This window comes from Cynocephalus volans, chromosome X (assembly GCF_027409185.1).
Source record: "Cynocephalus volans isolate mCynVol1 chromosome X, mCynVol1.pri, whole genome shotgun sequence".
Taxonomy (NCBI): Eukaryota; Metazoa; Chordata; class Mammalia; order Dermoptera; family Cynocephalidae; genus Cynocephalus; species Cynocephalus volans.
This window is the reverse complement of record NC_084478.1, coordinates 80,249,419-80,277,287: the sequence shown is the minus strand read 5'-3', so window position 1 is coordinate 80,277,287 and position 27,869 is coordinate 80,249,419. Positions and strand designations below refer to the sequence as shown.

Here is a 27,869-nt window from a genome sequence, read left to right as displayed (position 1 = left end):
CCGTGGCCTTGGTGTTATCAGCACCACACTCTCCCGAGTGAGCCACAGGCCGGCCCCCAACAAATATTTATTGATCACATATTATGTATGAGGCAATTTTAGGTGCTGGGAATAGTGTCCTAAGATAGACTTATATTCTAATAAAAGAGAGAAATAATGCACAAGTAAACAAATAATTATGCAATAAGATTGTTAACATTTTAATAATGCTTTCCCTGTCCCAGGTACCGTGCTAAGGGCTTTAGATATGTTAATTCATTTAATACTCCTAGTGACCCTATGATATAAGTATTAGGACTCTGGCTAGCTTAACATCAGCACAGTCAGGTTAAGCAACTTTCCCCCTTTCTCCCCCTCACCTTTCCCTTTTCTGCTCCAAGAACTGAGCAGCAAAATTCCTCTCCTGGGAAAGGGTAAACATGACCAGTTATCATCAAAGGAATGTCTTGTGGGCTGCAGTAGCCATAGCCAGCTTCGGGCTGGAGTGCTTTGCACTGATATAGCAGCAACACTAATTAGAATCCTATGCCCTAACTGACCAGGTGTTAGCAGACTACAAGGGCTGTGTCACCTTGCATACCACTGATTTTGAAATTGCCCATTACTCTGCCAGAACCCTCAAGGCTTATAAATCCCTGCTTTCCTTTGTTCAGGGGAACTGATCTGGCTCAGTCTCCCCTCCATGTTAGTGGAATAAAGCTTTTTAGCTGAAATAGTGCCTGGCTCGGGTCTCTCTCTCTCTCCCTTTTCTCCATCTCGCCGAACCTAACAATAAGCACTGTTATTATCCCCCTTTTACAGTTAAGGAAACTGAGAGACACAGCTAGTGAGTAGAAGAGACAAAATTTGAACCCAAGCAGCCTGATGTTATAGTTTGTCCTCTTAACAATTATATCCTATTGCTTCTCATGTAAGGACAGTTCAGTTGATAAGGGCTATGGGGACAATCAAACAGGGTGATGTGATAGTGACTGGAACAGTAGGTGATAATTTAGAGAGGATGATCAAGAAAGCCCTCTTTGAGAGGTGATTTTTTTTTAATTTTAAAAAATCATTTTATCGTAAAATGATGTGGAGAGATACAAAACCATACAAATCAAATGCATGGATTACTAAATAAGGTAAACAATACTCAGGTCAAAAAGTAGTTCTCCACAAATGCCAGCAGCCCTTCCATGTGTCTTATGCCAGTCACAACTCTTCCCCCCATAAGTAACCACTAACTATCCTGACTTTTACATTAATCATTTCCTTGTAGGTTTTTCAAAGTAGTTTATCACCAAGTAAGGATCCCTAGACACTCTAATTTAGTCTTGCTCATTTTCTTTAAATTTGATGTCTTCAGAATCTTTTAATCTACAGGTACTCCTTATATCTCTTTCTTTTTCTTACAATGTACCTGTGGAAAAACTCAAGCCCTTCGACCTGTAGAGTTTCTCAGTCTGGATTTTGCTAATTGTATACACATCATGCAAATCCTCTATCTTCTGTATCTGTCCTGCAAATTGGCAACTGGATCCCCAGATTAAATTTACACTCAGATTCCACCCCTTTGGTATGACTATAGGATAGACATAATGTCTGGTATCTCTCCTTTTGTGATCTTAGAAGTTGTTGATGCTCACAACCTATATCTATTTATTTATTGAGGATAGAAATATGGTGATATTCCAGTTCTATCATTTCTTTTTCTTTTTATTTATTTGAATAGTTTTGTAAAAAGATATGTCTTCTCATAGTTTTGAAAAAATGCCTGATTCATTCTTTCCCTTTATTGACCAGTTTTCAAGATAATTAATTGGTTCCCTATCATGAGAGGTGATATTTGAGTTGAGAACTGAATGACAAGAAGGATCGAGCTACTCAAAGATCTGGAGGAAGAGTATTGCAGGCAGAGGATCAGATAGTAGAGAGGCATTGAGAAAGGAGTGAGCTGCACATGTTCAAGGGACACAGAAGACGAGCATAGCCACATTACTTTCACTCCAACCTGTGGAACTATCTCTTAAATCTATTACCTTTCCTTCCCTTCTTACTTAGTCTGGGGTCTTACTTAGTCTGGGGTCTCCTCTTTATCCCCTGAACCACTGCAATAATCTTCAACTGGTTTCACTGTCTCCAATCTTCTCTTCCACCCTATTCAATTAACCCCTTACTCATCAAAAGCTTTCAACTCTGTATAATTGTTTTTTCTTTTTTTCTTTTTTTCTTTTTGGTGAAAGTGCATCTATAATTCCCTAACTAATGTGATTGGCAAAATAAGATTCATTTAAGGGAGAGGAGTGTTTGCTGAAAATATTTTGACACCAAAGAGCACAGGCTTTGCTTTGTAGTCAAACCTGGATTTGAGTCCCAGCTCTGACATTTGCTAGCTGTCTGACCTAGGGAAAATTACTTTTATACACTTTTGTGAGAATTAAATGAGAATATAAGCTGGCCAGTTAGCTCAGTTGCTTAGAGTGCAGTGTTAGAACACCAAGGTCAAGGGTTCAGATTCCCATACCCACCAGCCACCAAAAAAAAAAAAAAAAGAGAGAGGGAATACACACACACACACACAGAACAGAGAATATACATATATACACACACACATCTGTGTGTGTGCGTAATCTTTTTTTTTTTTTTTCTGGTGGCTGGCCAGTATGGGACGGGATATATAAAATCTTTATTACAGTGTCTGGATTAAAGGAAAGTCTCAATAAATAGTAGTTTCTCTAATTTTTGTTATTACTCCCACTATGCCTCTTACAGAAGCTCCAGTTTCAGTGATGAAACCCACCTGCTTAAAATCTCAGTCATTGGTCAGAGCTGTCCTAGAGCCATTATTGAGAACATCCAAAACCTAAGGACCCAACGGGGATCTAAAAAGAGGAGCTTGGCATCACACTCCTCTAGCCTAGCAGAGTCCTTTCAGCAAGACTAACTGGGGGCCAGGGAGGCCCCTCGTTGATCAGTGATATCTTAACATTGATATAAGGCTTTTCCAAACAACTTTCACATCTCTGATTACCTGATCTCTAACTTCAGTGGGACCCCAGGTACTCCACCTCTCACTTTATCCAGATCAAGTAATTATCTCCCAGTTACACTGCATTTCTCCCCCACCCCACACTCTGTGGGCAGCCACTTCAGTATTACTGTCTCTGGGATCCCTGCCTCCACTGTCCTCTTTCTCCCTTTCTGCTCCCAAAGTCCCAGAACACTGGTAGAGGGAAATCCAAGCAGACAAATGTAAATTCATGCTGTCTAATTTCAACTTGGCCCTTGCAGCTGCTCAGCAACCCTTTTATTTGTCTCAGACATTCCCTGGCACTCTCCCACAGAGGCTGTTCCAGACCTTCATCTTTCTCCTCAGACTACAAATTTCAGTCTCCCTCCTACTTCTGAAGGCGTCATATTAGATACTTTCATCAGATTAACTGTCCCTCCTGCAACAAATCAGTAATATCTTTCCTCCTTCCAGCCCTGTCTCAAGCAATCAATGTCATTTATCTCTTATTTATCCTTCCAGAGATATTTTATGACTCTATAAGCAAAAATATGGAAAAGAAGAAATTTACACATATTGTTAAAGATAAGTAGGATTTGGATAGGTGAAGAGAAAAGAGATGATATTCCAACCAGAGAATACATCCTGGGCAAAGGCACAAGGTGGGAATGAGTAAGATATATTTAGAAAATAGGGTATAGTGAGTAGAGTTATCCCCTGAGAAATAATCCCAGCTGCTGCCTCAACTGCTACTTCTTTTCTAGTTCTGACTTCAGTCTGATTGCTTCCCTGCCTGTCCTGCTCTACATACCAGCTGACTGGAAATCTGACACTACATGGCCCCTTACACATCCTATCTTGCCTGGACCTCTGTTACTATTTATTGAGCTTTGGCCCCAACCATCTGTTTCAGTCGTGTTAAAGAGGTCCCAGCTCCTTCCCGAGTCACTCTCTAAACCAGACACCTTCTGTATCCTTGGTCACATGGATAATTTCCCCATACCACTAAAAATAAGACAATGAATATAAAAGATACATTGTAAAGACGTTATTGATTTTATCAATATATACAACATATGGTGGTCAAGGGAACATGTTAAACTATACAACAAAGATGCAATCAGCAAAATCCACACTGTATGACATGCTACTGAAAAAATAATTTTTTCAACAAAAAAATTACAAGGAAAAAAAGATAAACCTTTAGTTTAAAAGGTTTATAATATCCACCAATCACAATGTGTGGACTTTATTTGGATACTGATTCAAACAAAAAAGCTGTAAGAAAAAAAACTTTTTTTTTTTTTTTAAAAGATGACCGGTAAGGGGATCTTAACCCTTGACTTGGTGTTGTCAGCACCACGCTCTCCCAAGTGAGCTGACTGGCCATCCCTATATAGTGATCCGAACCTGTAGCCTTGGTCTTATCAGCACCACACTCTCTCAAGTGAGCCACGGGCTGGCCCTACAATTAGGACTTTTTAAAAAGGAACCTTACCTTTTAGAAATACATACTGAAATATTCAGGTATGGAATGATATTATGTCTGGGATTTGCTCCAAAATAATATAGGAGGGAGGAAGTTGATAATGGTATACATAAAACAAGATTGTCCAAGACTTGATACTAGTTAAAACTGAGTGTTTGCTAAATGAGGATTTATTATACTATTCTGTCTACTTTTGAACATGTTATAAATTCTCCATAAAAATTTTTAAAATATTTAAAACAATGTTATTGAATTCTTAAGCATCTGATTAAAGTGTATATATTAGTCTGAAAGAGTGGAACAGGAGGAGCAGGAATTTAAGAGGAAGGTCTGGAACAGCCTCTGTGGGAGAGTGCCAGGGAATGTCTGAGACAAATAAAAGGGTTGCTGAGCAGCTGCAAGGGCCAAGTTGAAATTAGACAGCATGAATTTACATTTGTCTGCTTGGATTTCCCTCTAGCAGTGTTCTGGGACTTTGGAAGCAGAAAGGGAGAAAGAGGACAGTGGAGGCAGGGATCCCAGAGACAGTAATACTGAAGTGGCTGCCCACAGAGTGTGGGGTGGGGGAGAAATGCAGTGTAACTGGGAGATAATTACTTGATCTGGATAAAGTGAGAGGTGGAGTACCTGGGGTCCCACTGAAGTTAGAGATCAGGTAATCAGAGATGTGAAAGTTGTTTGGAAAAGCCTTATATCAATGTTAAGATATCACTGATCAACGAGGGGCCTCCCTGGCCCCCAGTTAGGCTTGCTGAAGGGACTCTGCTAGGCTAGAGGAGTGTGATGCCAAGCTCCTCTTTTTAGATCCCCGTTGGGTCCTTAGGTTTTGGATGTTCTCAATAATGGCTCTAGGGCAGATCTGACCAATGACTGAGGTTTTAAGAAGTAGCCATGTGACCTCAAGCAAGCTATTTCCTTCTTTAAGCTTTGGTTTCCTTATCTATAAGAAGTTGGGACCTAGCTGGCCAGTTAGCTCACTTGGTTAGACTGTGGTGCTGATAACACCAAGGTTGAAGGTTCAGATGCCCGTACTGGCCAGCCACCAAAAAAAAGAAGTTGGAATAATAATGCCTACCTCACAGAGCAGGTGTGAGGATTAGGTAAAATAATGTGGGTAGAAGTGCCTAGCCCAGTGGCATTCTATATGGGATACAGTCTCCCTTAATCCTGAAGCTGATGCAGTGGTGTGGTAAATATGTTATCACTTTATAGAGTAGCAAAACCTGACTGTCAAGAAAATCCTATTTTCTCACTGAACCATTATAAAATTGGATATTAGAGATGTGTCCCCTTTCTCCAGAAAAAAAAAACACCCCAACTTTCCTAACAAGTTTAAGTAAAAGCTTTTGGTGAATAAAAAGAATAACAGTAGTATTAATAATAATAGCAAACACTTATATAGTGCCAGGACCTCAGAGGAAAGATATGGCCTAGAGATAAAAATGTGTGAGTCATGTGCATATGGGTGGTATTTGAAGTCATGGGCATACTTGATAGTGTCTAGAAAAGAGTTATATAAGAGAGTGAGCCTAGGACTGAGTTCTAAGGAACTTCATAATTGAATGGCCAGGTAGAAAAGGAGGAGCCTGCAAAGGAGACAGAAAGGAATGGCCAAAGAAGTAGGAGGACAGGGCCGGCCCGTGGCTCACTTGGGAGAGTGCGGTGCTGATAACACCAAAGCCACGGGTTCGGATCCCTATATAGGGATGGCCAGTTAACTCACTGGTTGAGCGTGGTACTGACAACACCAAGCCAAGGGTTAAGATCCCCTTACTGGTCATCTTTAAAAAAAAAGAAAGAAAAAAAGAAGTAGGAGGACAATGAAAAGGAATGATGGGTCACAGAAGCCAATGTATGAAAGTATTTCAAGGAGAAAACAATCATGCATGTCAAATTTTGCTTCAGAGGTCAAGTAAGAAATGGACTAAAATAATCCGTTGGATGTAGTGACTTGGTGGTCAATGATGACCTTATCACCACAGACTGAGGGGGATAGAAGTCAGGTCAGAGTGTTGTAAAGGGAGTAGGAAAAAGGAAATGGAAAAAGAATATAGCTATCTCAAGAAGTTTGGCTATAAAGGGGAAATGGGAATTAAGTGGTAGCTGGAGAGGGATGTGAAGGGAAATTGTTTTTGTAAGAATGGAGAGATTTGAGCATGTTTAAATGTCAATGAAAATATCCCATCCCAACTCACAGTCCAGAAGAAATAAAAAAAATAAAAAAAATAAAAAAAAGAAGATATCCCAATGAGAGAGAAAGGTTGAATAAACAGGAGAGAAGAAGGATAATTAATAGCCTAAGGTTTCTGGAAAGGTGTGAAGAGATAGGATACAAAGTACAGTGGGAAGAAATGAGAAGTATAAAAGGAGGTAAGGAGAGGATTTGTGCTAATGTAAGCAAATATGAAGATTTGATGGTGGGATGTGGGGGATTAAATGAAATAATGCATGCAAAGCACTTAGTATAGAGCCTGGCGCATTAGTTTGTATCAGAAATGGTAGCTATATCACTCATTTTATATACCTGCTCAAAAATTTCTTACATTTTAGGCTTTGGCTATGTAAAATGAACTAGTACCCTACTTTACTAATACTGTAAATTAGAAATTTTATATATCAAGTTTATATATCAATTTCATATACAACAGGGGTTACTGAACTTTCTGATTCCTCACCTCTGTTCTCTTCAGGATAGTTTCTGGATAGTTGCTGGTCCCCTGATTTTGATAAGAAGATATGAAAAAGTTGTACATTTAAGATTAATGTTCTTTATGCACATTTATATATTCATTTTACCTCTAAGTTTTTTCAAAATGTAACCAAAGCCCCTATCTATGTCAACTCACCCATGGAAAAATGACATTAAGAGTAAACTGCTGCCAGGACTAGAAAGGACTCTGAAGGGTTCAGTTCGAAGGAGAAACTTTATTTGCATTTCAAACCCATAGAATGAGAACAGAGAGCAGAGCCAGAACTGCTGGATATCCTGGAGGTCCAGGAAGCTCCTTTACCTCAGATCAAACTTCTCTGTAAAGTAGAGGTCACATGTTTGGATACAGTCCTGAATATTCCCTAATCTTGCCTCTAAATTCTCAGCCATGCTATGCTGTAATCCCTCACTTTTGCTGCCCATGTCCATTCCCCCTACCTCATCTTACTCCAAGATCCCAATGAGAGCCTTTGTTTCTTGAATCTGAACTGAGAGGAAAGGGTGCTCTGAAAAGAACTTGAGATCATCTGAGGTTTGGTGAACTTCTTTGTCTGATGTTTCTTGGAATTTAAATCTCTCAGATTTCCTGGCCACTCTGTTGAGGGAGTAAATCAGACTCAAGGAAGACTCAAAAAGAGATCACTCTTCTGATTAAGAATCTACATTAAAAAAAAAAAAGAAGGCCTATAATGTCTTTTTAACTGTCTTTTAAATCATGTTCAAAATATCTGACCTAGAATTTTAGGCTCCTCTCAATCTAGCCACACTCGATTTAACTTTTTCATCCTCTCCCTTAAACGTATCTGCTGATATGTTAGCAGCAAAGGGACTAAGCTTGGAGAGAGTCAGAAGAGAAACATTTACTTTTTACTCTACATACTTCTGAATTGAGGGTTTTTTTTCTTTAAAAATTTAAAATAAAATACAAAAAGTAAAATAAAACACCTTCTGCCCCAGTCTGACACTTCCTACCCTTCCATACCCATCCAAATTTCTCATTCTTCAAAGTTCCATTCATAATGTACTTCTCAACCCTCACATTTATGGCCAGTTAATTTTCAACTAGGGTACCAAGGCAATTCAATGGGGAAAGAATAGTCTTTTCAACAGATGATGCTGGGACAATTGAACATCCATATGGAAAAGCATTAAGTTGGACCCCTACTTAACACCACATACAAAACTTAACTCAAAATGGAACAAAGACCTAAATGTAAGAGCTAAAACTACAAAACTCTTAGAAAAAAAACATAGGGGCAAGTCTTCATGACCTCGGATTAGGTAATAGTTTCTTGGACATGACATCAAAGCATAAGCAATCAAAGAAAAAATAGATAAATTGGACTTCATCAAAATTTAACTTTTGTGTATCAAAGAACACCATGAAGGAGTGGAAAGACAATCCACAAAATGGGAGAAGATATCAAATCGTATATCTGACAAGGGACTTGTCTCCAGAATATATAAAGAACTCTTATAACTCAACAATAAAAAGACAAATAACCCAGTTAACAAATGGGCAAAGGATTTGAACAGACATTTCTCCAAATAAGATACACAAATGGACAATAAGCACATGTAAAGATGTTCAACAACATTTGCCATTAGGGAAATGCAAATCAAAACCACATTGAGATACCACTTCATACCCACTAGGATGGCTATAATAAAGCAGATAATAACAAGTGTTGGTGAGGATGTGGAGAAGTTGGAACCCTCTTATGCTGCTGGTGGGAATGTAAAATGGTGCGGCCTATTTGTAAACAGTCTGGGAGTTCTTCAAAAGGTTAAAGTTAACCATTTGACTCAGCAATTATACTACTAAGTATATGTCCAAGAGAAACAAAAACATATGTTCACAGAAAAATTTTCATGTAGGGCCAGCCTGTGGTTCACTTGGGAGAGCGTGGTGCTGACAACACCAAGTCAAGGGTTAAGATCCCCTTACCAGTCATCTTTTAAGAAAAAAAAAAAAGAAAAATTTGCATGTGAATGTTTATAGCAGCATTATTCATAATAGCAAAAAAGTAGAAACAACCCAAATGTCCCTCAACTGATGAATAAACAAAATGTGGTATATCCATACAATGAAATATTATTTGGCCATAAAAAGGAATGTAGTACTGATACATTCCACAACATGGATGAAACTTGAAAACATTACTAAGTGAAAGAAGCCAGTCACAAAAGACCACACATTGTATGATTACATTTATGTGAAATGTCCAGAATAGTAAATCCATAAAGGCAGAACGTAGATTAGTGGTTGTCTAGGGCTGTGCATTTGGGGGAAAATTGAGAATGACTGCTAATGGGTATGGGGTTTCTTTGTGGAGTGATAAAAATGTTCTAAGATTGTGGTTGCACAACTCTATGAGCCTACTAAAAATAACACTGAATTGTACACTTCAAATAGGTGAATTGTGTGGTATGTGAATTGTATCTCAATAAAGCTGTGAAAAATACACTTCTTGCATGGAGACTTCCCTTTTAATAAAATCCACATTAACCTCTCCATTCTTTCAAGTCCTACAGCTCTTAAAAACTGTACTGTGGGGCCAACCCGTGGCTCACTTGGGAGAGCATGGTGCTGACACCACCAAGTAAAGGGTTAAGATCCCCTTACCGGTCATCTTTTTATAAAAAACAAAACAAAACTGTACTGCACAATTTAGCACTCAGTTAAACTACCTGATAATGTTTATTATTATTTCATATATATTAGCCTTTACTTGTCAGCCAGACAATACTTTTCTTGGGAAGAATGTGTAAGTCTTCTTTTTCTCAGATATCTCTAAACCACCTAACACATAACTGGGCACAAAGGAAGTACTCAGTAAATACCTGGTGATTGCGAGGAATAGATTGAAATGTACATGTGCTTGTTTTCACACACGTGTGTCAAACACACACAGAAATTGGGGCAAATGAATATGATCTTAGATAGTGAGATGAGAGAATGACACTATGTAAAATTGCAGAATATAAGATTTATTTAAGGGAAAAAACAGCATGGTTTGGACAGTTTTGTTCTCCCCTCCTTCAGCCTCCTGCTGCTTAATGACACCACATGGCCAAACATATCCTGGTCTCTGAGATTCTAAGGGAGTCACTGAAGACCTATCTAGACACTCAGCTGTTTGGTGTCACTATTCCCCCATAGCTTCCTCCTCTTCCTCCTCCTCTGTCCAGCTCAGATCATCATCTGAATCCTCAGATTCTTCCTCATCCATCTCTAACAAAACCCCTGCCCTAGCCTTCTCTGCTAGTGCATCGGGGTGCTCCAGCTGGGCCCAGGTTCCTGGGTCAGCCTTGACCAGGGAGATTTCAACCCGAGATGGCATCAAGGAGACAGAGCTCTGCTCCACGTTTATGACCTGAGGAGGAGGGAAAGACAGAGGAACACAGAAGAAAGAGAAGAGGAAATCAAAGGGATTGGGGTCGGGGTAGAGTGGTGATGAATGAGAGAGAGAAAAAATTTTTTTAATGTAAGGTGGGAAAAAAGATAGGAGGGGAATAAGACAATATAATAAGGGGAAGAGAGGAGAGAGAAAAGAAATGGGAGAGAGAGGGAAAGGGGAGGGAGAGAAAGGGAGAATATGAAAGCAAATGAAGAGAAAACCTCCACTTTCCCACTACAACTCCTTCCCTCAAGATACCATTTATTCATTCCAGTGTGGCCCTTCTTTCACCCCATCTGCCTCCCCCTCCTGTGCCACATTCTTTTCACTTACCCCCCAGAGCTTCATCTGTGCTTGGAATACCCGGTTACCATCAAAGACAATGTGGACATGAAGCTGAGAGAAAAGAATTACAGGGGTAGTAACAAGTCATTACAACAGAGAACCAGGCCAAACGTGTGATCCACAGGCCAGCCAGACAACCCTGACCTAATAGCTCTCCTTTCCTCTCAGGGGACTATGGAGCCTACAGGTTAACTGCATACAGAAACTCTGCCTGTAAGATTGTAATATCACCCAATTCACTAGCCTCCCATCCAGCCTCAGATCACTCCTTACCTCAGTTTGACTGGCTTTCACCCAGTTGAATGCAGGAAGTGGAATCTGGCCATATACAGTCACCACTACTAAGAAATCTGTCTGGTGCCAATCATGGCGGCAAGATGCTGGCAGCTAAAGAGAAGATGTGAAATGCAGGTGGTAAGAATAAAGTCTTAACCCAAGGGGAGTTCTCATGGTCTGTGTAGAGAAGTGACAGAGTCTCAGAAAGATTAACATTACCTTAAATTGCAAAGCCTCTGGGCTGTTGAGGGATAAGGAGTAGAATTTTATTTGGTCCATACGAAAGGGAGAAGATAGGGAGCTTGGCCATGAGGTATGGGGAGGGAGTTTATTATTTCCGGGATTGGGTTCTAATCAAGAGTTCAGGAAAGCTGGGGCTTACCTGCTTTCCCCAGTCATGTCTACCAACTCTGCATCCTGGCTGTGCCAGGAATGCCCCAAAATCCAGGGTCTGGATGCCACAACAGCTCCAAGACTTCATCCTGAGGTAGGAAGATAATTCAACTGAATTCTGCCCCCACCCCCCCAGCCCCTACTCCCATCTTATGACTAATATTAGGAGAAACCTGCCTCACAGCCCACCCAGTCCCCTCCCTCACCCCTCATGGAATCGAGGTGCTCCTGGGTGGTAGGTACATGGACTAGCATCACTCTCAGGGCCTTGGTAAATCTAAGAAGGATAAAGAAGAATCAGGTCATTCTAAGGCATACCTCACTCAGCCTCATATCTAGGTCATCCCTCAGGTGTACCACCTCTCAGCCACATGCTTAAGGCCCCCAAAACTCTGACTTACAGCATCACATCCTGGGTTCTGGCAGCTGGAACCAGTCCAGATGAGACTACTATCAAGTCCTGGGCAAGGGAAACAGAGTCAGGAATGTATACATTTGCCCAACCCAATTGTCACTTCCATTAAATTCCAGTCTATGAAGCCTGTCCTACTGAGGACCCACCTACCTGCCCCAGGTTCCTGGTCTAGTTCCTTCTGTTCCAATGCCACTTCTAGGGCTTGGGATATATTTAGCGGTAGCAGCTTCAGAGGCAGCTCTGACCTAAGGGTTATGGGCACGTAATTTAGTTCTGACCCATTAACCATGATTGCCAGCTCTTACATTCCCACCAGTGGTAATGGAGCCAAAGAAATATGGTGAAAGTGAGGCAGGGTTGGAGAAGTTGGGTAGCAACCCCATTGCCAATGTTCATCTCTGTGGACATCTAAAATCCCTGAACCCTGGAGAAATCCCCAGGATTTCTCTTGCCCATCTACTCAGTTGTTCTAAATCTATGCACATTTCTCTGCAGAACTGTGTCATTTCCTCTTCCTGTTTATCTAATTGTGGACCTAATATGGCTTTCTTCTGTTGCTCGGATTATTTCCACAAAATTAATTTAGTCTCTGCAGTCTCCTGGCTGCCAATACTACATCCTTTTCTTGATGTAAGATTTATCTTAAAAGCTCTTTTCCAGAAAGAAAAAAAAATCAAGTCATTCTCAACAATGTCCCTTGTGTTAAAGTATGTATTTAGGGCTGGCCTGTGGCTCACTCGGGAGAGCATGGTGCTGACAACATCAAGTCAAAGGTTAAGATCCCCTTACCGGTCATCTTTAGAAAAAAAAATTTTTTTTAAAGTATGTATTTATATTATGTATTTTGTATTATAAAGTATGTATTTGTGTTATAAAGTATTTGTATTTCTACTCTGTTGACTCAAGATATCCCATCATCCCATACCATTTTAGAGCAAAGGACATTATTTCCAGACACAGATTTTTCCTAAGGTACAAAATATACACCACTCAAACCCCGACACCTGGCTCTCCTCATATCCCTAGTTCCCAAACCCCAGTGACCCATTAATCACTCCTAGGAAAAACCCAGGGGCATCCTCATTTTTACTTGGGCCTTTCTCGGCGCAAGGTCTCTGCTGACTTTGGAATCGTATTCAGAGGTTTTTGCTCCTGAATCAGTGAACTGCTTGTAGCAGGGCCCTCAGGTTGAGGGGCCTCAGGAAGCTTCTCAGCACAGTGTGGTCCCATAGTACAGCCCTAGTATGGATAAGGAGATAAGGATTAGGAATAGAATCCTTCTATTGGGGGTAGAATCCAAGGAAGTAAAGGATTTACCTTGATGTTTAAGAACTCAGAGAAATCTACGGTTCGCTTTCGGCAGCAGGACCAACCCTGATAACAAGAGACCCAGATCAGCTTAGCTTCCTGGGTATATTTCCTTTGAGAAATGCTCTTGCTACCCCCCCTCACTTACTCCTCACCTTAAGTGCATCATGGAAGATTGGGACCCCAGGGTGATGGCAACAGGAATCTGTGGATACCAGTAAAGGATCAAGGAAGGAAAGATAACTAGACCAATACTTCTCACCTTTCCCCCAGGTTTATGGTTTCTTTCCATATAATGTGAGGGGGGGGGAGGCAAAAGGTGAAGATCACCCGGACCAACTAAACTAGGTCAGGTACACAGTTCCTTCCCCTGCTCCTTTAACAGACTGCCTCACAGTTGCCTACCCCTCAACACCCCCCTCCCGACAGGTCAGGATTTACTCACCAGGAAGGTTTGTATTGGGGTCAAAATGCTGCCCACAGCCTTTGTTACGGCAGAGTAGAGTCATGGAGGTGTTGGTAGTATTACTGAAAGGGTATTTCAAGGAGTCTGACTGCTGAGTGGGAAACACCTCTTAGTCTGGAGGCTTTTAGCTGCCTGGAAGGGCCAGCTGTTTCTATCTTTAGTTCAGGAGGCGTACACCTCCTAACATGGGCAAGGGAACTTCAATTAGTCTTCCCAGCCAATAGGAAAGAGCTCAGGAGTATTTTAGCTCTAAGGCTCAGGAAAAAAGGATCAGGCAGAGAAGGGCTTGGAACTTGGGTGAGGTCAGCTAACCACTGCAGAGACGGTTTTAGATTCACCGTGCCAATTCCAAGCCTCTGACATATTAGCAGCTGCTCAGAAATGAATACCAATTTTGAGAACCCCCCAGGTCCATGAGGGTATTCCAACTCCTCCAGTCCATTTTCTTCTCTTAAAGGAGCAGCTTTCCTCCCATTCTCTTTACTTCCATGTAGTTCCAACAGCACTGATTCTTGCCAACCACTTCAGCCATAGTATGCATCTCACCGCCACTTACTCCCCATGTCTGCCTAGATGATTAATACTTTGATCAAAAGGTCATAAAGGATTAACCTTATAGAGCCTACTGCTCATCTCCCAAGATAGAATTTCCCTCCCTCCCTTCCCCTTCAAAAATAGCACACAAAATTAAAAGGCTTAAAATGTATTTTAATAAGTTGATGCTGCATCACTGCTCCATTTCTCAGAAAAACTCCAAATTTAAAGGATCAGGGACAAATCAAACATGGTACACCAATGAAAAAAAATGCACAGCCTAACTACCTAAGATAGGCAAGGCTAAGAGCTACTGTCAGACCTTCAGCATACAGCAACCCTGTTCCCAAGATTGTACTAGGCCTATCAAGAAAAGCTGTGAACAGCAACATCATAGACACAACACAAAAGGGCTGTTCCTGGGTTGTCCTTACCCAAGAAAAAGATGGAGGCAAGTTAACACAAGTTTTTTAAAGATATACTAAAATGAAAATCTCTAGGAGAAAATGTCTTTTTTAGGACATGAAGGGATAATATATGGGATACAACAGAACCATATGTATGTTGCCTGTGACCTCTGCGGACATTTGCCTGAATTCTCACCTGGGAGTGAATGGAGCAGGGGGACTAAGGTCATTGGGGGATGTCTGGTTTTTGTGGTATATGTGGCAGTGTCTCTGGGGTTGGAAGGTGTAAGGATGAGAAAGCAAATAAAATAGAATGGACAAAACATGGAATGATCAAGATTAATGGTGCTAACTGGATCCATTTTGCCATGGAGATGCTCAACAATCACATTTGAGACTTCAGGAATGCACCACACAATATTCAACAATATACCACACAACTGATTTGTTAAATACCACCCCTCCCTTGCCCACTGCCTCCAGCATATTCCCTACAGTAGTACAGGCGGGGAAGACCTAACTATCGGGAGGAATTCCTAACACTTTTCCAGGGGAGAATTCTGGCTAGTCCAAAAAGGGTCCTTCCCTTTAAGGGTTTTGGGAAACTAGACACTGAAACTTTATTAGTATCGGCGACGTTTGTTTGGAGCAAATTCAGCTCCAGGAGCTGCACGGTTGAATGCAGGAGGGGTTCCACCAATTGCCCCAATTCCTTCCATAGTGGCAGCTTGGCCAAAGCGTTCAGTTGTTGGTGGAGTCTTAAAGAGAAAAAAAGAGAGTAATGTTATAATAGAACCTTTGTCTTAAGCTTCCCACCCATCCATAGTCCCTCCACTGGAGTCATCTCCACTCAACTATTCAAGGCTCCTTAAAAAAAAAAAAAAAAAAAAAAAAAAAAAAAAAAAAAAAAAAGAGGCTAGGGGTGGGTAACTAAATCTGTTGAGAACTCTAGCAAATAACTCTGAAAGGTTATCCTAATTAGGAAGCCACCCAACCATCCTACCTTTAACTTTTTATCCACGTTCCTCACTACTGAGTAAATAATATCACATACTAAATTCCTAGGCTGGGTTAAGTCCTAGACAAGTCCTTTTTCATCCTTTTTCACAAGGCCATCATTCTTCAGCAACTTTAAGCCTATCCAGTTTGGGCACTATCCATTTTGACACTAGAACTAAAACAATCCCAGGATTATATAAGCCATGAAGCCTTTGGATTCAGATCTATTTTACGTGACAATTCCTGGCCTCCACTGACTTCCCTCCAAACAACAATTTGTACACGCAGGGTAGCAACTAAACAGTCAATCAGACTGGTCAGCCAGCCAAAGGCATTTATTTGCTCAACACTCCTAAATAAAGTATAGTTTGAGACTGAGTTTGCTTAATATTCAAAAATAAAGATCGTGAGCTGGCTGGTGAGCTCAGCTGCTCAGAGCATGGTGCTGATTATACCAAGGTCCAAGATTCAAGATCCTGAGGTTACATTAAATGGATACCAGTAGTCCTAAAGACTGTTACCTGTAGCAAATCGAGGTAGGCCCAGAGGCTGTGAAGGCAAAGCCCTTTCTCCTACTATCATTTAGTTACTATAAGGCCCTGCAGTTTATTACCAATCCCAAGGTTCCATCTGGCATCATAGTGGCAGGCCCTGGAGGAGCTGGGGTACCAGCTGGCACAGGAGCAGGGGGCATGGCACCTCTGTTGTTTATACCCATAGCACCTAAAGCAGAGTAGTGTGATCAGTACAGGGGATGGAGATTGTTAATCTCTTTCTATGCTAAAGAAAACAATTCAGAAAGAACTCTGGGTTAAGACATGTCACCGCCCAAAATGATGCTCCTGGAAATGTCAGCCCCTTAAATCTGAACTAGGTAGGAGAAGCTACATAGTTCATCAGAGGCCAGACAAAGAAGTCAGAGCCATTAACCTCTTAAGTCCTTACCTCCCATAGCCATCTGACCCATCCGTATCTCCTGTTCTCTCTGAAAAACAAAAAATACTCAAGACAGTCCAAGATAGCAGTGCATTTTACAACAATCCATTGAGCACCACACACTAAGGGAAGTAGATAGAGTGATAACACATCCCAAGAGCACTGAGACCAAGCTGAGGAACACCAACAGCTCCCTGCTAGTTGTGCATTGAGTTCAAGGTCGCAGAGCTAATAGGATACAAGTTAGAGTCTTCTATTAGGAACAGAGAGAGAAGTGAAAGTAAGCGGGAGAGACAGGTGATTTCTTCTAAGGCTCCAACTTGTACAACTGCAAGGACAACAGAGGACTAGCCAAGGCTGCTACAGGACTTAATATATCTCATCCTACAGTCACTGAGCCTAAACAGCATACAGTGGCCCTAGCTTTTCATCCTAAATTGCCCGTGAGGCAAGAAGAGCTCCCCTTCAAGCCTTACCTTTCCTTCTCATGAATTTTTTTCTAAAAGAAGTTTCATAGCACAGCAAAACTGGTTGTAACCTGGTTTCTTAGCAGACAATTCATGGTGGGTTTGTCAAAACACAACTAGTCTGGTTCATCATGGGCACATGGGAGATATACCGCATCAGGGAAGGTTCCCTTGAATCCTTCCTGCTGCCGCCGCATCATTTCTTCCTGTTGCCGCCGCATCTCTTCCTCACGGCGCCTGCGCTCCTCCTCCTGCCTAGAGAGCCACCAAGGTATTTAATACAGAGGCATCCCAGAACTTGGGCAGATTATCTTAGCAGGGGACTCAACCAAGGAGATCAGCCTACTGAAAACTATCATAACTCACCAGGAAACTCACTGTTAAGTCTGCCCAGCCTTAAGGCAACCCTCAAGGGAGCCTCATGAGACCAGCACTCAGTTGCTTTCTCTTTAGTGCAGTCCCAAGTAATTCCTAGAACCACAGGCAGCTAAAACATCTCCCATACAAAGGGAGAACCTGAGAAGCAGCCAGGAAATATTTGCCAACATATTTACAAGTGCATGAGGTAGCATGGTGGTAGGAAACAGGAGTGAGATATTACCTTTTAGAATTGTCAGAGAAAAAGGGTTCAAGAAAAAGAGTTACCTGAGCTCCAGTTGCTTTCGTTTTTGCACCTCTTGGTTGTGCAGCTCTTCCATCCTCCGAAGTTCTTCTTGGCGCCTCATCAAATCTAGAAAAACAAAAGACTGATTAAGAGTGTTCTTCATTCTTTTCATACAGGCCCAATAATTTTCCATAAGTAAAGATCCAGAAAGCAAAGAGGATATAATCCCTGAGTGGCCATCCAAGGTGTCCAGATTCCAAAAATGAAATCAAACCTATCATTTCCTTCTCCACAGAATCTAGTATTCTCTGCCACAACTCCAAGCCCACTTGCCTACCAAGATCAACAAAATATTTCAGAGAATAAAAGCAGAGATTTAGGCCTTTCTCCAGGGATACAAAGAAACTCCTGAAAAAATCACTTTGTCCTTCTTCTAGCTTTAAGATTTACAGTACTCACCCTGCCTCATTAGCATGACCTGGTGTTCATGGCGAGCAGCCTCCATCTCCATCTCCAGCTTCTCACGAGCCTCCTTGATGTTGCGGTCCACTTGGTCCTGCTGCTGCTTCTCCATCTCAATGAGTGCCTTCCAGCGCATGGCATACTCATACTCAAAGGAGCCAGGCTGTGCAAATCTGGGTGGCTGCTCTCGTTCCCTATAGACAAGGTTCCAATGTTACTAATTTTCTCCAACTAAGCATTGCATTCCTTCTGAGGGCCAAGTTAATGGTCACCAGTGAACATGTAAAGCAAAGACCCGCCTCTTTTACACATCCCTTTACAAGCTTCCTCAAGAAAAGGCAAAAACCTAATGGGGAACCTATCAGGACCACATACTTGTGAAATTGCTGGTTCTTTATAACCAGCTTTTCTGGAAGTCCCTCTTCGTCATCTAACTGGTCCATGGGCTCCACTGTCACAGGTCGAGGAAATCTGGGAGAAAGAAGGAAGCTCAGTGTTAATCAAATCGTACCCTACCAGGCTTCCCCTCTACACCTGCCACCAACACAACGATCTACTTAGGGGTCGGGACTGGACAACTGAACATACTTCTGAAGTTTTCACACCTAGCCACAAGTAACCAAGTCCTTTAAGGGCATTATGGAGAATCTGGGGTAGATAGTAAGGATACAGTCAGGCTTCAGATCTCTGAATATAGCCCCCAAAAGACATTCAAAGTAGGTAGATGCAGTACTTAAGTATAGCCTAAATATCTTGATATCTACAGAACTCCAGGAAACAACCTGAGGTAAATACTAAGAGATAGTGCATGCAAAAAGCAACTTTTCAAAGTTCTAAAACTTCAAAGTAAAGGGAGGCTTAACACTGATTAAATGACAACCTACTGAAAGACTGAAAAGGCATTTTTCTTAATCTTCATACCACTCCCATTAATCTAAGGCTATATTAAAAACCTTACTAGAAAAAACAAACAAACAAAAAAATGCACAACAAAAAAACCCTACTAGAAAGCTCCATTAGTATCAAAAGGCTTTCTTTTTATTCTTTAATTTTTTGGCAGCTGGCCAGTACAGAGATCTGAACCTTGACCTTGGTGTTATCAGCACCATGCTCTAACCATGGGAGCACAGTGGCTAGCTCCAAAAGTCTTTAAATGAACACAGGACCATGATTACTAAAGGATAACTTTCTGGACCACAGAAAGAATTAACAACTTAAGGTCTGTTTCTGAAAATGACCCCTCACTTACGTGGTTAGCAGGAAGGAGCCTTCACTGCATCTGTCCAGAGCTTTCCGAGCAGCTGGCTTCCCTGAGAACTCAACTATGCCTTTTCCTGAGGGCCTTCCTCGATCATCCACGATGACTACAGCCCTCTCCACCTGGCCAAACACAGAAAAGGCTTCTTCCAGCAGTTCGTTGGACACGTACTGAGGAAGGTTTCGGACCGTAAGAGATGCACTATGGCAGGCAAAACGTACACGCAGCTGCTTTCCACGGAGTGGCATATTGTCCAGCTCCACTTTGGCAATCTCCGCTAAGGTTCGTGTTTCCTAGGAAGAGGAAAATTAAAATAGCTCAGTTTGACAATGACCACCTGAGCAGTCATCAACAGTCTAAAGTCGAATAGCTCAGTAATGAAATGTATCCTAAAAAACCTTGGCAACAAGCATACAAAGAAACATGAATAGAACTGGAAGAATTGAACTGTGTGTTTCCGGTAACTCTGATTACCCTAATTACTCTAATGGCCTTGCAATGTATCAGATGTAACTGGAAATCATACAAGTTAATACAACTTACATGGTCATCAATTTCTTTCTTTTTTTTTTTTTTTAAAAGGTGACCGGTAAGGGGATCTTAACCCTTGACTTGGTGTTGTCAGCACCACGCTCTCCCAAGTGAGCTAACCAGCCATCCCTATATAGGATCCGAACCCATGGCCTTGGTGTTATCAGCACCACATTCTGCCAAGTGAGCCACGGGCCGGCCCATACATGGTCATCAATTTCATAGGTTACTACTCTTAGTAACAGATCATCCCCCAAAAAAAGACCATCCTAAAATCTACGCTTATAATACAGCACCCAGAATATTTTAATTTTTGTTATGTATCAGATATACTTATGCCCTCCAAGAGGCCTCTATAGAATCAGAACGTGATGGGACCCCCTTCATAATACTAAAGAGGAACCTGCAGGGCCAGCCCGTAGCTCACTTGGGAGAGTGTGGTGCTGATCACACCAAGGCCACGGGTTCGGATCCCTATATAGAATGGCCAGTTTGCTCACTTTGGAGAGCGTGGTGCTGACAACACCAAGTCAAGGGTTAAGATCCCCTTACCGGTCATCTTTTAAAAAATTAAATTAAATTAAAAAATTAATAAGGAACCTGATACCCAGAGAAAATGACTTGCCTATATAGTCTGTAGTAGCAGACCAGAATGAAAACTAGTTCTGACCACTCCATCCAGTGATCTTACTGTCACATTATGCTCATTTATGGAGGCAGATTAAAAATGGTTAAGATGGTAAATTTTATATTATGTATACTTTACCACAATTAAAAATTTTTTAAAAGATACAAATAAAACTGTCCCCTCATGGTTTTGAAGAATCTTAAGTGAGACAATGTATGTGCAAAGGCTCTGGAAATGGGGGTAGAAAATAGAGGAAGGGTAAAGATAAAACAAAATTAACCATGAGTTGATAATTATTGAAGCTGAACAATGTATATGTGCAGATTCACTATATTATTCTGTTTACTTCTGTATGTTTGAAATTTTCCAATTAAAACATAAAAAGTTTCAAAGGGCATCCTTTAGCACAGTATCCTAGGCAAATAAACTTACAGTGTCCTTAAAAAACAGTAACAATGACCTATGAGGAAAAATAAATAAAAATCTGCATTTTTTGTCTTGGTTCCATCAACTATAAGCTTAACAGACCATCTGAGAATTATTTCCACCACCGCCTTTTCCATATCCATCATGCTCCAGCTTTCCCACCTTTTAGAGTACATGCCTAAAGCCCACAGTTGCTCACCAAGCGGATAAAGCCAAAGCCTTTATCCTTATGAATGAAGACTTCGCCTGCCTTCCCATATTTCTCAAATAGTTTCCTCATTTCCTCCTCAGTGATGTCAGGAGGAAGATTGCCCACAAAGAGACGGCTACGCTGGGTGAAGGTCTTCTCTCCTGGTTTCCTAAAATTCTTCAGGTCAATAGTCAAGCCTTCATCTGAGAGAAGACACACAGTCACTCGAAAGATTGGGGAAAGAGAAACACAGTCACATCCCCAAAGAGTTATAACTACTGCTAGATTAATAAAATATATTGCTGTAGAGAAAGCAAACACCATTCCCCAATGCAACTTATCCACCAACCAGTTATGGGTAAACTGCACCTCAGAATGTGAAAGCAGAATGCAGAAATCTGAGGGGACTTCTCAACAGCTCTAGTATGGGCCAGAAACCAAGCTGTACTAAGCCAAAGAATGAAAGACAATACAGGAGCTACTTAGGGGCCGGCCCGTGGCTCACTTGGGAGAGCGTGGTGCTGACAACACCAAGTCAAGGATTAAGATCCCCTTATCAGTCATCTTAAAAAACAAAACAAACAAACAAACAAACAAACAAAACAAAAAACAGGAGCTACTGGCCAAAGAGAAAAAATAAGCAATTCAAGGAGCCCTACATTACAAGAGATCAAATTTTAAAATTTAAAACATAACTGCTCCACTTTCTTAATCTCTCACCAATTTTCATAATGTTAACAATTCCCATTCTTTCAGGCTTGGGGCAATGGAATAGGTACTCAAAGTTTACTGAATGAAAGGGAATGTACATTTAAAGACTTTTTATTCTGATTAAAAGTGGGCTGGCACAGGCCCCAGGCTAAAAGTATAATACTCAGGACCAGACTTCTTCTCCATTAAGCCTTAAAGACTTGTTCTATATTCTCTTTAACTACCAGTCATCTGATGACTACCTCTAAGAACCAAGCTGAGGTAAAACATGCAGGCATCTGTTTAGTAGTAGAACATGCCAACACAGCAAAGCAACCTGTACTCAACTGCTATTATATGTTCACTCCTTGGTTTCAGGAAATCAGCCTTTCTCCATCATAAGAAGTATTAAGAGGTAAATAGGGAAAAGAACAACAAAGGTGTGCCATAAAGGCCTATTCCTTTATAATCCCAAGAGACTAATCTAAAAACCAAGAAACCATTCCCAAGAGGGAACCTATTTCTACCCTATCACCTAGGATCTACTCACTTTGGCTGCTGGCCTGTTGCCCATTTGCAGGTATTGGTGGCGGTGGTGGCTGCTGCTGTTGCTGCTGATGGTGTTGCTGGTGATGATGCTGATGATGCTTTCTTGGAGTATGGTTTTGCTTCTCCAAGTTAAAGGTTTTATTGCTCTGCATTTTTGCACTCTAAAAAGAAAAGGTGGGCTGTCAAATACATTCAGCGCTAAGAATGAAATTAGTCTCCTTCCTGATGACTTCTACATGGTTAATCACCTTTGGTATATTGGCTTTTGCCAGATCCAAAAGTTGGTTATTTTGAACAACTATGGCAAAGGAATACAATTCAAAAACCTAAAAACAATGAAGATCAGCAGTTATAGTGAACATAGAAACTAGATGAGTACTGGATGAGAACAGCTTGCACTAGAATGACTTAAGGAATCTTCTGGTTCAGTATTATAATTATTCACACATTAATAGGAAACTGCTTTCCCAAAAGAATCTATCTCATAAAAACTGGCCTTATCACATATTAAAGCATGTTTTGAAAAAATGATGATTGAAATAGATTCTAGTTATCACAAGGACAAAGACTAATAAAGTCTTGTTCATCTCGGGAACCTAGCAAGTCCCAGCCCACAGTGGGGTAAGACATACTAGGGTTTGAATCATGATCCTTATACTTACTAGCTATGGGCCGGCCCGTGGCTCACTCAGGAGTGTGTGGTGCTGATAACACCAAAGCCCCGGGTTCAGATCCCATATAGGGATGGCCGGTTGGCTCACTGGGTGAGAGTGGTGCTGACAACACCAAGTCAAGGGTTAAGATCCCCTTACTGATCATCTTAAAAAAAAAAAAAAAAAAAAAAATACTTACTAGCTATGTAAATTACTTCTGTTTCTTCAGCTGTTATAAAAAGGATGATAAAAATACCTGTCCCTCAAGGTGGCTATGAGGATTAATAAACATATGAAAATACTAGCCTACTACTGGCATAGAGTAAGCACTTAGTAAATAGTTATTAACCACGATGGAAAGATAAATGACTACCAAATCAATAAGAGAAGCAAATATAAAAAGATAAACACACAACCATAAAATGTTAAATTCTGGCATTAAGAAATCAACATAAGATTAAAAAGAAAACAAAATGAAAATTCCTGGTGCAATCCAACTGAATTCAAAAGTTGACAATTTTGTTTTATTTAAAATTTTTTTTTTATTATACATACATGTGGGGTACAACGTTGATTTTCAATAATTGTGCACAATAAAAAGTTGACAATTTAAAAATGAACATTTTCTCCATCAATCAGGTTAACAAACTGAGGACCACCTTCCACATACAAGGACAGTGCTCCAGTAAATGAATTATTTTTAAAAGGGCAAAGGCAATCCTAAATTCTTTCCCTCAAATCAGAGACCTTCTAGTCAGAATTTAGCTGCAGGAAAGATACAGAAAATTTTTCATGAATACTGTACTGTTAACATTATAACCCCCTTTTTTCCGGCAGCTGGCCTGTACAGAGATGGAACCACAACCTTGATGTTGTCAGCACCACGCTCTAATCAACTGAGCTAACTGGCCAGCCCACAATCTCTTTAAAACAGAGAAAATTGTTATTTCTCCAATGCAGGAAATACAACAAAGGCTAGATAACTATTGATTTGGATGGTGGGTACATGAGAATACTTTAATGTGTACAAAAACTTTCCTAATCCATTTTATATCATATCCCACCAACTTAAAAACATTAATGCAACCTTCAAATTCTGTATCCAAAAGCTGTTTCATAAGACAATAGGTAACATGAGCTATCAAGATGTTCATATTCTTTAACTCAGGAATTCTGTTCCTAGAAATTTATCCTAAGAAAGTAATTTTAAAATTAAAAAACTATGTCCATGAAAATGTTCAGTGCAATGGCCTTTAAGGTAATAGAACAATAAAAATGACTTAAATATCCAAAATTAGGAGAATGACTTTTACTAAATTACGATACATCTATACAATGAAATGTTACACAGTATTAGAAATTATGAAGATCATGTAAACATGAAAGATATTTGATGATCTAAGGTGGGAAGTTTTTTAAAAATTTTAAATGTGTGAATGTAGACAAGGAACAGAAGGTAGGCAAAGATGAAAACAACTGCCTTATAGGTAATTAATGATTTTTTATTTTATTAATTCATTCAAATATCCATTGAATGCCTATTTCTCAGCACTATTCTAGGTGCTTGGGATAGATCAATGAACAAAGCAGATTCTTGCCTTCAGAGCTTGCCTTCTAGTGATATAAAACAATATATAAAATAAATACACAGTACTGAAGAAGAGGTAAGTACTACAGGAAAATTGAGAAAAATGGGGGGAAGGGCAGGGGGCGGGGCAAAGTGGATAGGGAGGGAAGGAGGCAGCCTGATTTTAGAGCTGTGAGATAAATCTCATTGAAAAATTAACATTTAAGCCAAAACTTGAATTTTCCCATCTATATCATTTCATCAGTCGTTTCTCATTAAGGAATAAGAAACTACAATAAGGAAAAAAACACAATAAATAAATAAATAATAAGGTACTTATTACAAAATAAATATTTAATATAGACAACTTAGAAATAAAAACAAAACTAAAATAATCCACAGACCCACAACTAAAATATAGTCACTGTTAACATTTTGGTATACCCTTCTAGTTATTATTTGTATATATTTGAGATGGGATATTATAAAACTATTTTGTAACTTGCTTTTTCTACTTTACATCATGAACAGCTTTCTTTTACAATAATTGTTAATGGACATAGTATTCAATTGTCAGTCAAACCCCATTGTGTTGGACACTTGGGTTGTTTTTAATTTTTCACCATTATAATCAACACTCATAGCTAAATCTTTGGGCACATCCATGATTAAATATTCCTCCCAATTTTCCATTTTTTGCTTATTTACCTTCCAAGACATACACTTTAGTAACTGAAATAATAATACACCATTGCATATTCATCTTTTCCTCATTTCTGTAGTGTCAACTAAATTTACTAAACTACTTCCTACATTTGGGAGGCATATGGCTTTTCAGCTTTTTCCTATTATAATGTGGCAGTAAATAACTTCTTGCTTTTAGCTTTCTGTTTAATTATTTCTTTAGGATAAATTCTTAAAAATAGAATCTATCTTTGTGACTCTGGATTAACTTCGTGACACAGTACAGCATTGTTTTCTCAAAATATTGGAACAATTTTAAACGCCATGAACAGGTGTAGCAGTTTCATGGCAAATGGGATACCTTAAAAAAAAGAAAGAAAATCCTGTTTTTAACAATAAGATATAAAAATAGGAAATTAAAACACACAATCTAAAGTCCACCCCAGAAACAGTTGGTGATGAGAAAAGGTGGGCATTAAAATCAAATATTTTCGTATGTGGGTCCCAGGTATTAAACACGTCCCCCTTTCCCTGGTCCCGAAGTGACCCAACATTGGAATGCACTGGTGAAGGATAAATAACACTGTAACAGTGACCACAAACTAGTAAGTACTCAGGAAGTATTTCTTCCTATCACCTACTTCTGATGATGACTACCAATATAATTTGGAAATATGTGCAGATCTCTTCTGAGTAATAAATCCACTGCACTACTAGGCCTTTGAAAAGAGAACAAAGCACAAAGATCACCAGCAAGGACTTTGAGAGAAAATATGTATTGCTGGTTTAGAAAGACTATTGCTACGGGCATGATCCAGTTGAACAAATGTTTAGGTACAGGACCAAATACTACATCACACATATCTAAAATATAAATAAATGCTCCCCTGATTTTCAGGAAAAGGGTCAACTTTTTAAAGTGGAAACTGCGGGGAAAATCTCGTATAAATTTACCAGACGGAGATGGCTGACTAGGTGGCCAGCCTGCAGCTGTAAAATGAACTGACAGGGTAGGGTCCTTTTCTAAGAGTTTCTTAGGACCTTTCATTCAATACCTAGGAAGTTAGATAAGGACACATTATAAATCTAGCCAGTGTCCCCCCTACTAGAGATGCTAGACTTAGCAAATAAAACATACAACTCACAGTTAACTCTGAGTTTCAGTTTCAAACAATGGGTTTTTAGTATAAGTACCATACGACGTATCCTAAAAAAGAATTCGTTGTCTATTCTAATTCAACTGGGTGCTCTGTATTGTATCTGGCAACCCTACCCTCAACTTCGATCGAAGACATCAAAGTGCCTCCAAGTCCTCTCTAACCTCGACTTCTCTGTTAAAAACACAAAAGGCGCCAGATTATGATGAGTTTTTCAACGTGGAAAATACCCGATAGAAAATCCATTAATTTTGTTTAGGAAATCCATAAGTTTCGTTTTAAAAAGTGATGCTATAAATCGGTCGAGGAGCTAGGCAGCAAGACTAGAAAAAGTGCACACAGGAACCCGGCTACGAAAGCAGTGGGGTCTGGGCAACCAGAGGAACTTCCCAGCTAAGAGTTCTGACAAAGAAAACATCGCTCGAGGGGCCCCACTTGCCCATTCTTAATTAATGGCCTCGCGGGGCCGAGAGGAGGAGTGTCCGACAAAGCGCCTCCTTCTCCAACCACGATTTCAGGGCTCTCGCTTAATAGACCCCACACCTTTGGGCCCAGGGCGGCTCAGAGGCCGGGAACTTACATGGCTAAGATTCGGAGATGAGTCGCACAAAGAAACGGGACGGGAAAGAATACGGGCGACGGGTTAAAGCCCGAGGCGAGTTGAGAACGCTGGGCCCCCGTGGGTGGGCTGAGGCCGTGTGACGGCGGGGACAAGGCCTCAAGGGGCCTTGGAACAGCCATCCTCCCTCCAAACCTAGCCTCGCCCTAGCCTCTTCCTTCGCCGACTGTCGCAAGAAATCCCACTCCCTCCTAAACAAGAACCAAACCGTCTCAAAACTCACCCTCTACCGACTGTTCTCTCCTCAGAGTAACGGCGACGCTACACGGCCTCTACCGTACCGAGAAAAGAGCGCGCGACAGCCGGAAACGAGACAACGGAGCTCGGTGCCGCCCAAGGGTTATGAAGTGCTGCCTTCTATTGGTAATCTGAACTGCCAATCAAAGTTTATCTCCAGAGGCGGAATCATTTTTCCGCCATTTCTTAGATTCCATTGGCTACCGAATGCCAAAGGCTTGAGTTCTTGTGAACGACAGATGGGGACAAAGAGCGAAGCTTTGTGCCTAATGCGCATGCACAGAGGCCCTGCGCGTGAGACGGAAAGGGGAGGGAGTAGGGGGAGGGGAATAGGGAGGGGGAAGAAAGGGGTGGGGGCTCAGAAGGAGAAACACAAATGTTCTAACGGAAAGACTAAAAGACCAAGTGGTGGGAGGAGGAAAGGAGAGGAAAAAAAGGGAGAGAGGAAAATGGAAAGAGACAGAGGGAAGGGGAGAAAA

General features: G+C 40.7%; 2 protein-coding genes across 2 annotated transcripts; both read right to left on the bottom strand.

Annotated features, from left to right (window-relative positions):
* Positions 1–10,158: 10,158 nt before the first annotated feature.
* ITGB1BP2 (integrin subunit beta 1 binding protein 2) lies at positions 10,159–13,916 on the bottom strand. The gene is made up of 11 exons (XM_063083793.1): positions 13,772–13,916; positions 13,482–13,531; positions 13,336–13,392; positions 13,109–13,257; positions 12,169–12,263; positions 12,005–12,063; positions 11,810–11,880; positions 11,593–11,692; positions 11,208–11,321; positions 10,923–10,985; positions 10,159–10,565 (listed from the first exon to the last, which is right to left on the bottom strand). Exons 1-11 carry the CDS (start codon positions 13,833–13,835, stop codon positions 10,338–10,340), a joined length of 1,050 nt encoding a protein of 349 aa, XP_062939863.1. The 5' UTR covers positions 13,836–13,916; the 3' UTR covers positions 10,159–10,337.
* Positions 13,917–14,479: 563 nt separating this feature from the next.
* On the bottom strand, positions 14,480–27,444 carry NONO (non-POU domain containing octamer binding). Its single transcript, XM_063083223.1, has 11 exons — positions 27,377–27,444; positions 22,475–22,634; positions 21,244–21,437; positions 19,451–19,752; positions 18,577–18,672; positions 18,199–18,395; positions 17,781–17,865; positions 17,288–17,390; positions 16,678–16,717; positions 16,346–16,455; positions 14,480–15,491 (listed from the first exon to the last, which is right to left on the bottom strand). The coding sequence occupies exons 2-11, from the start codon at positions 22,623–22,625 to the stop codon at positions 15,357–15,359; spliced, it is 1,413 nt and encodes a 470-aa protein (XP_062939293.1). The 5' UTR covers positions 22,626–22,634; positions 27,377–27,444; the 3' UTR covers positions 14,480–15,356.
* Positions 27,445–27,869: the final 425 nt, after the last annotated feature.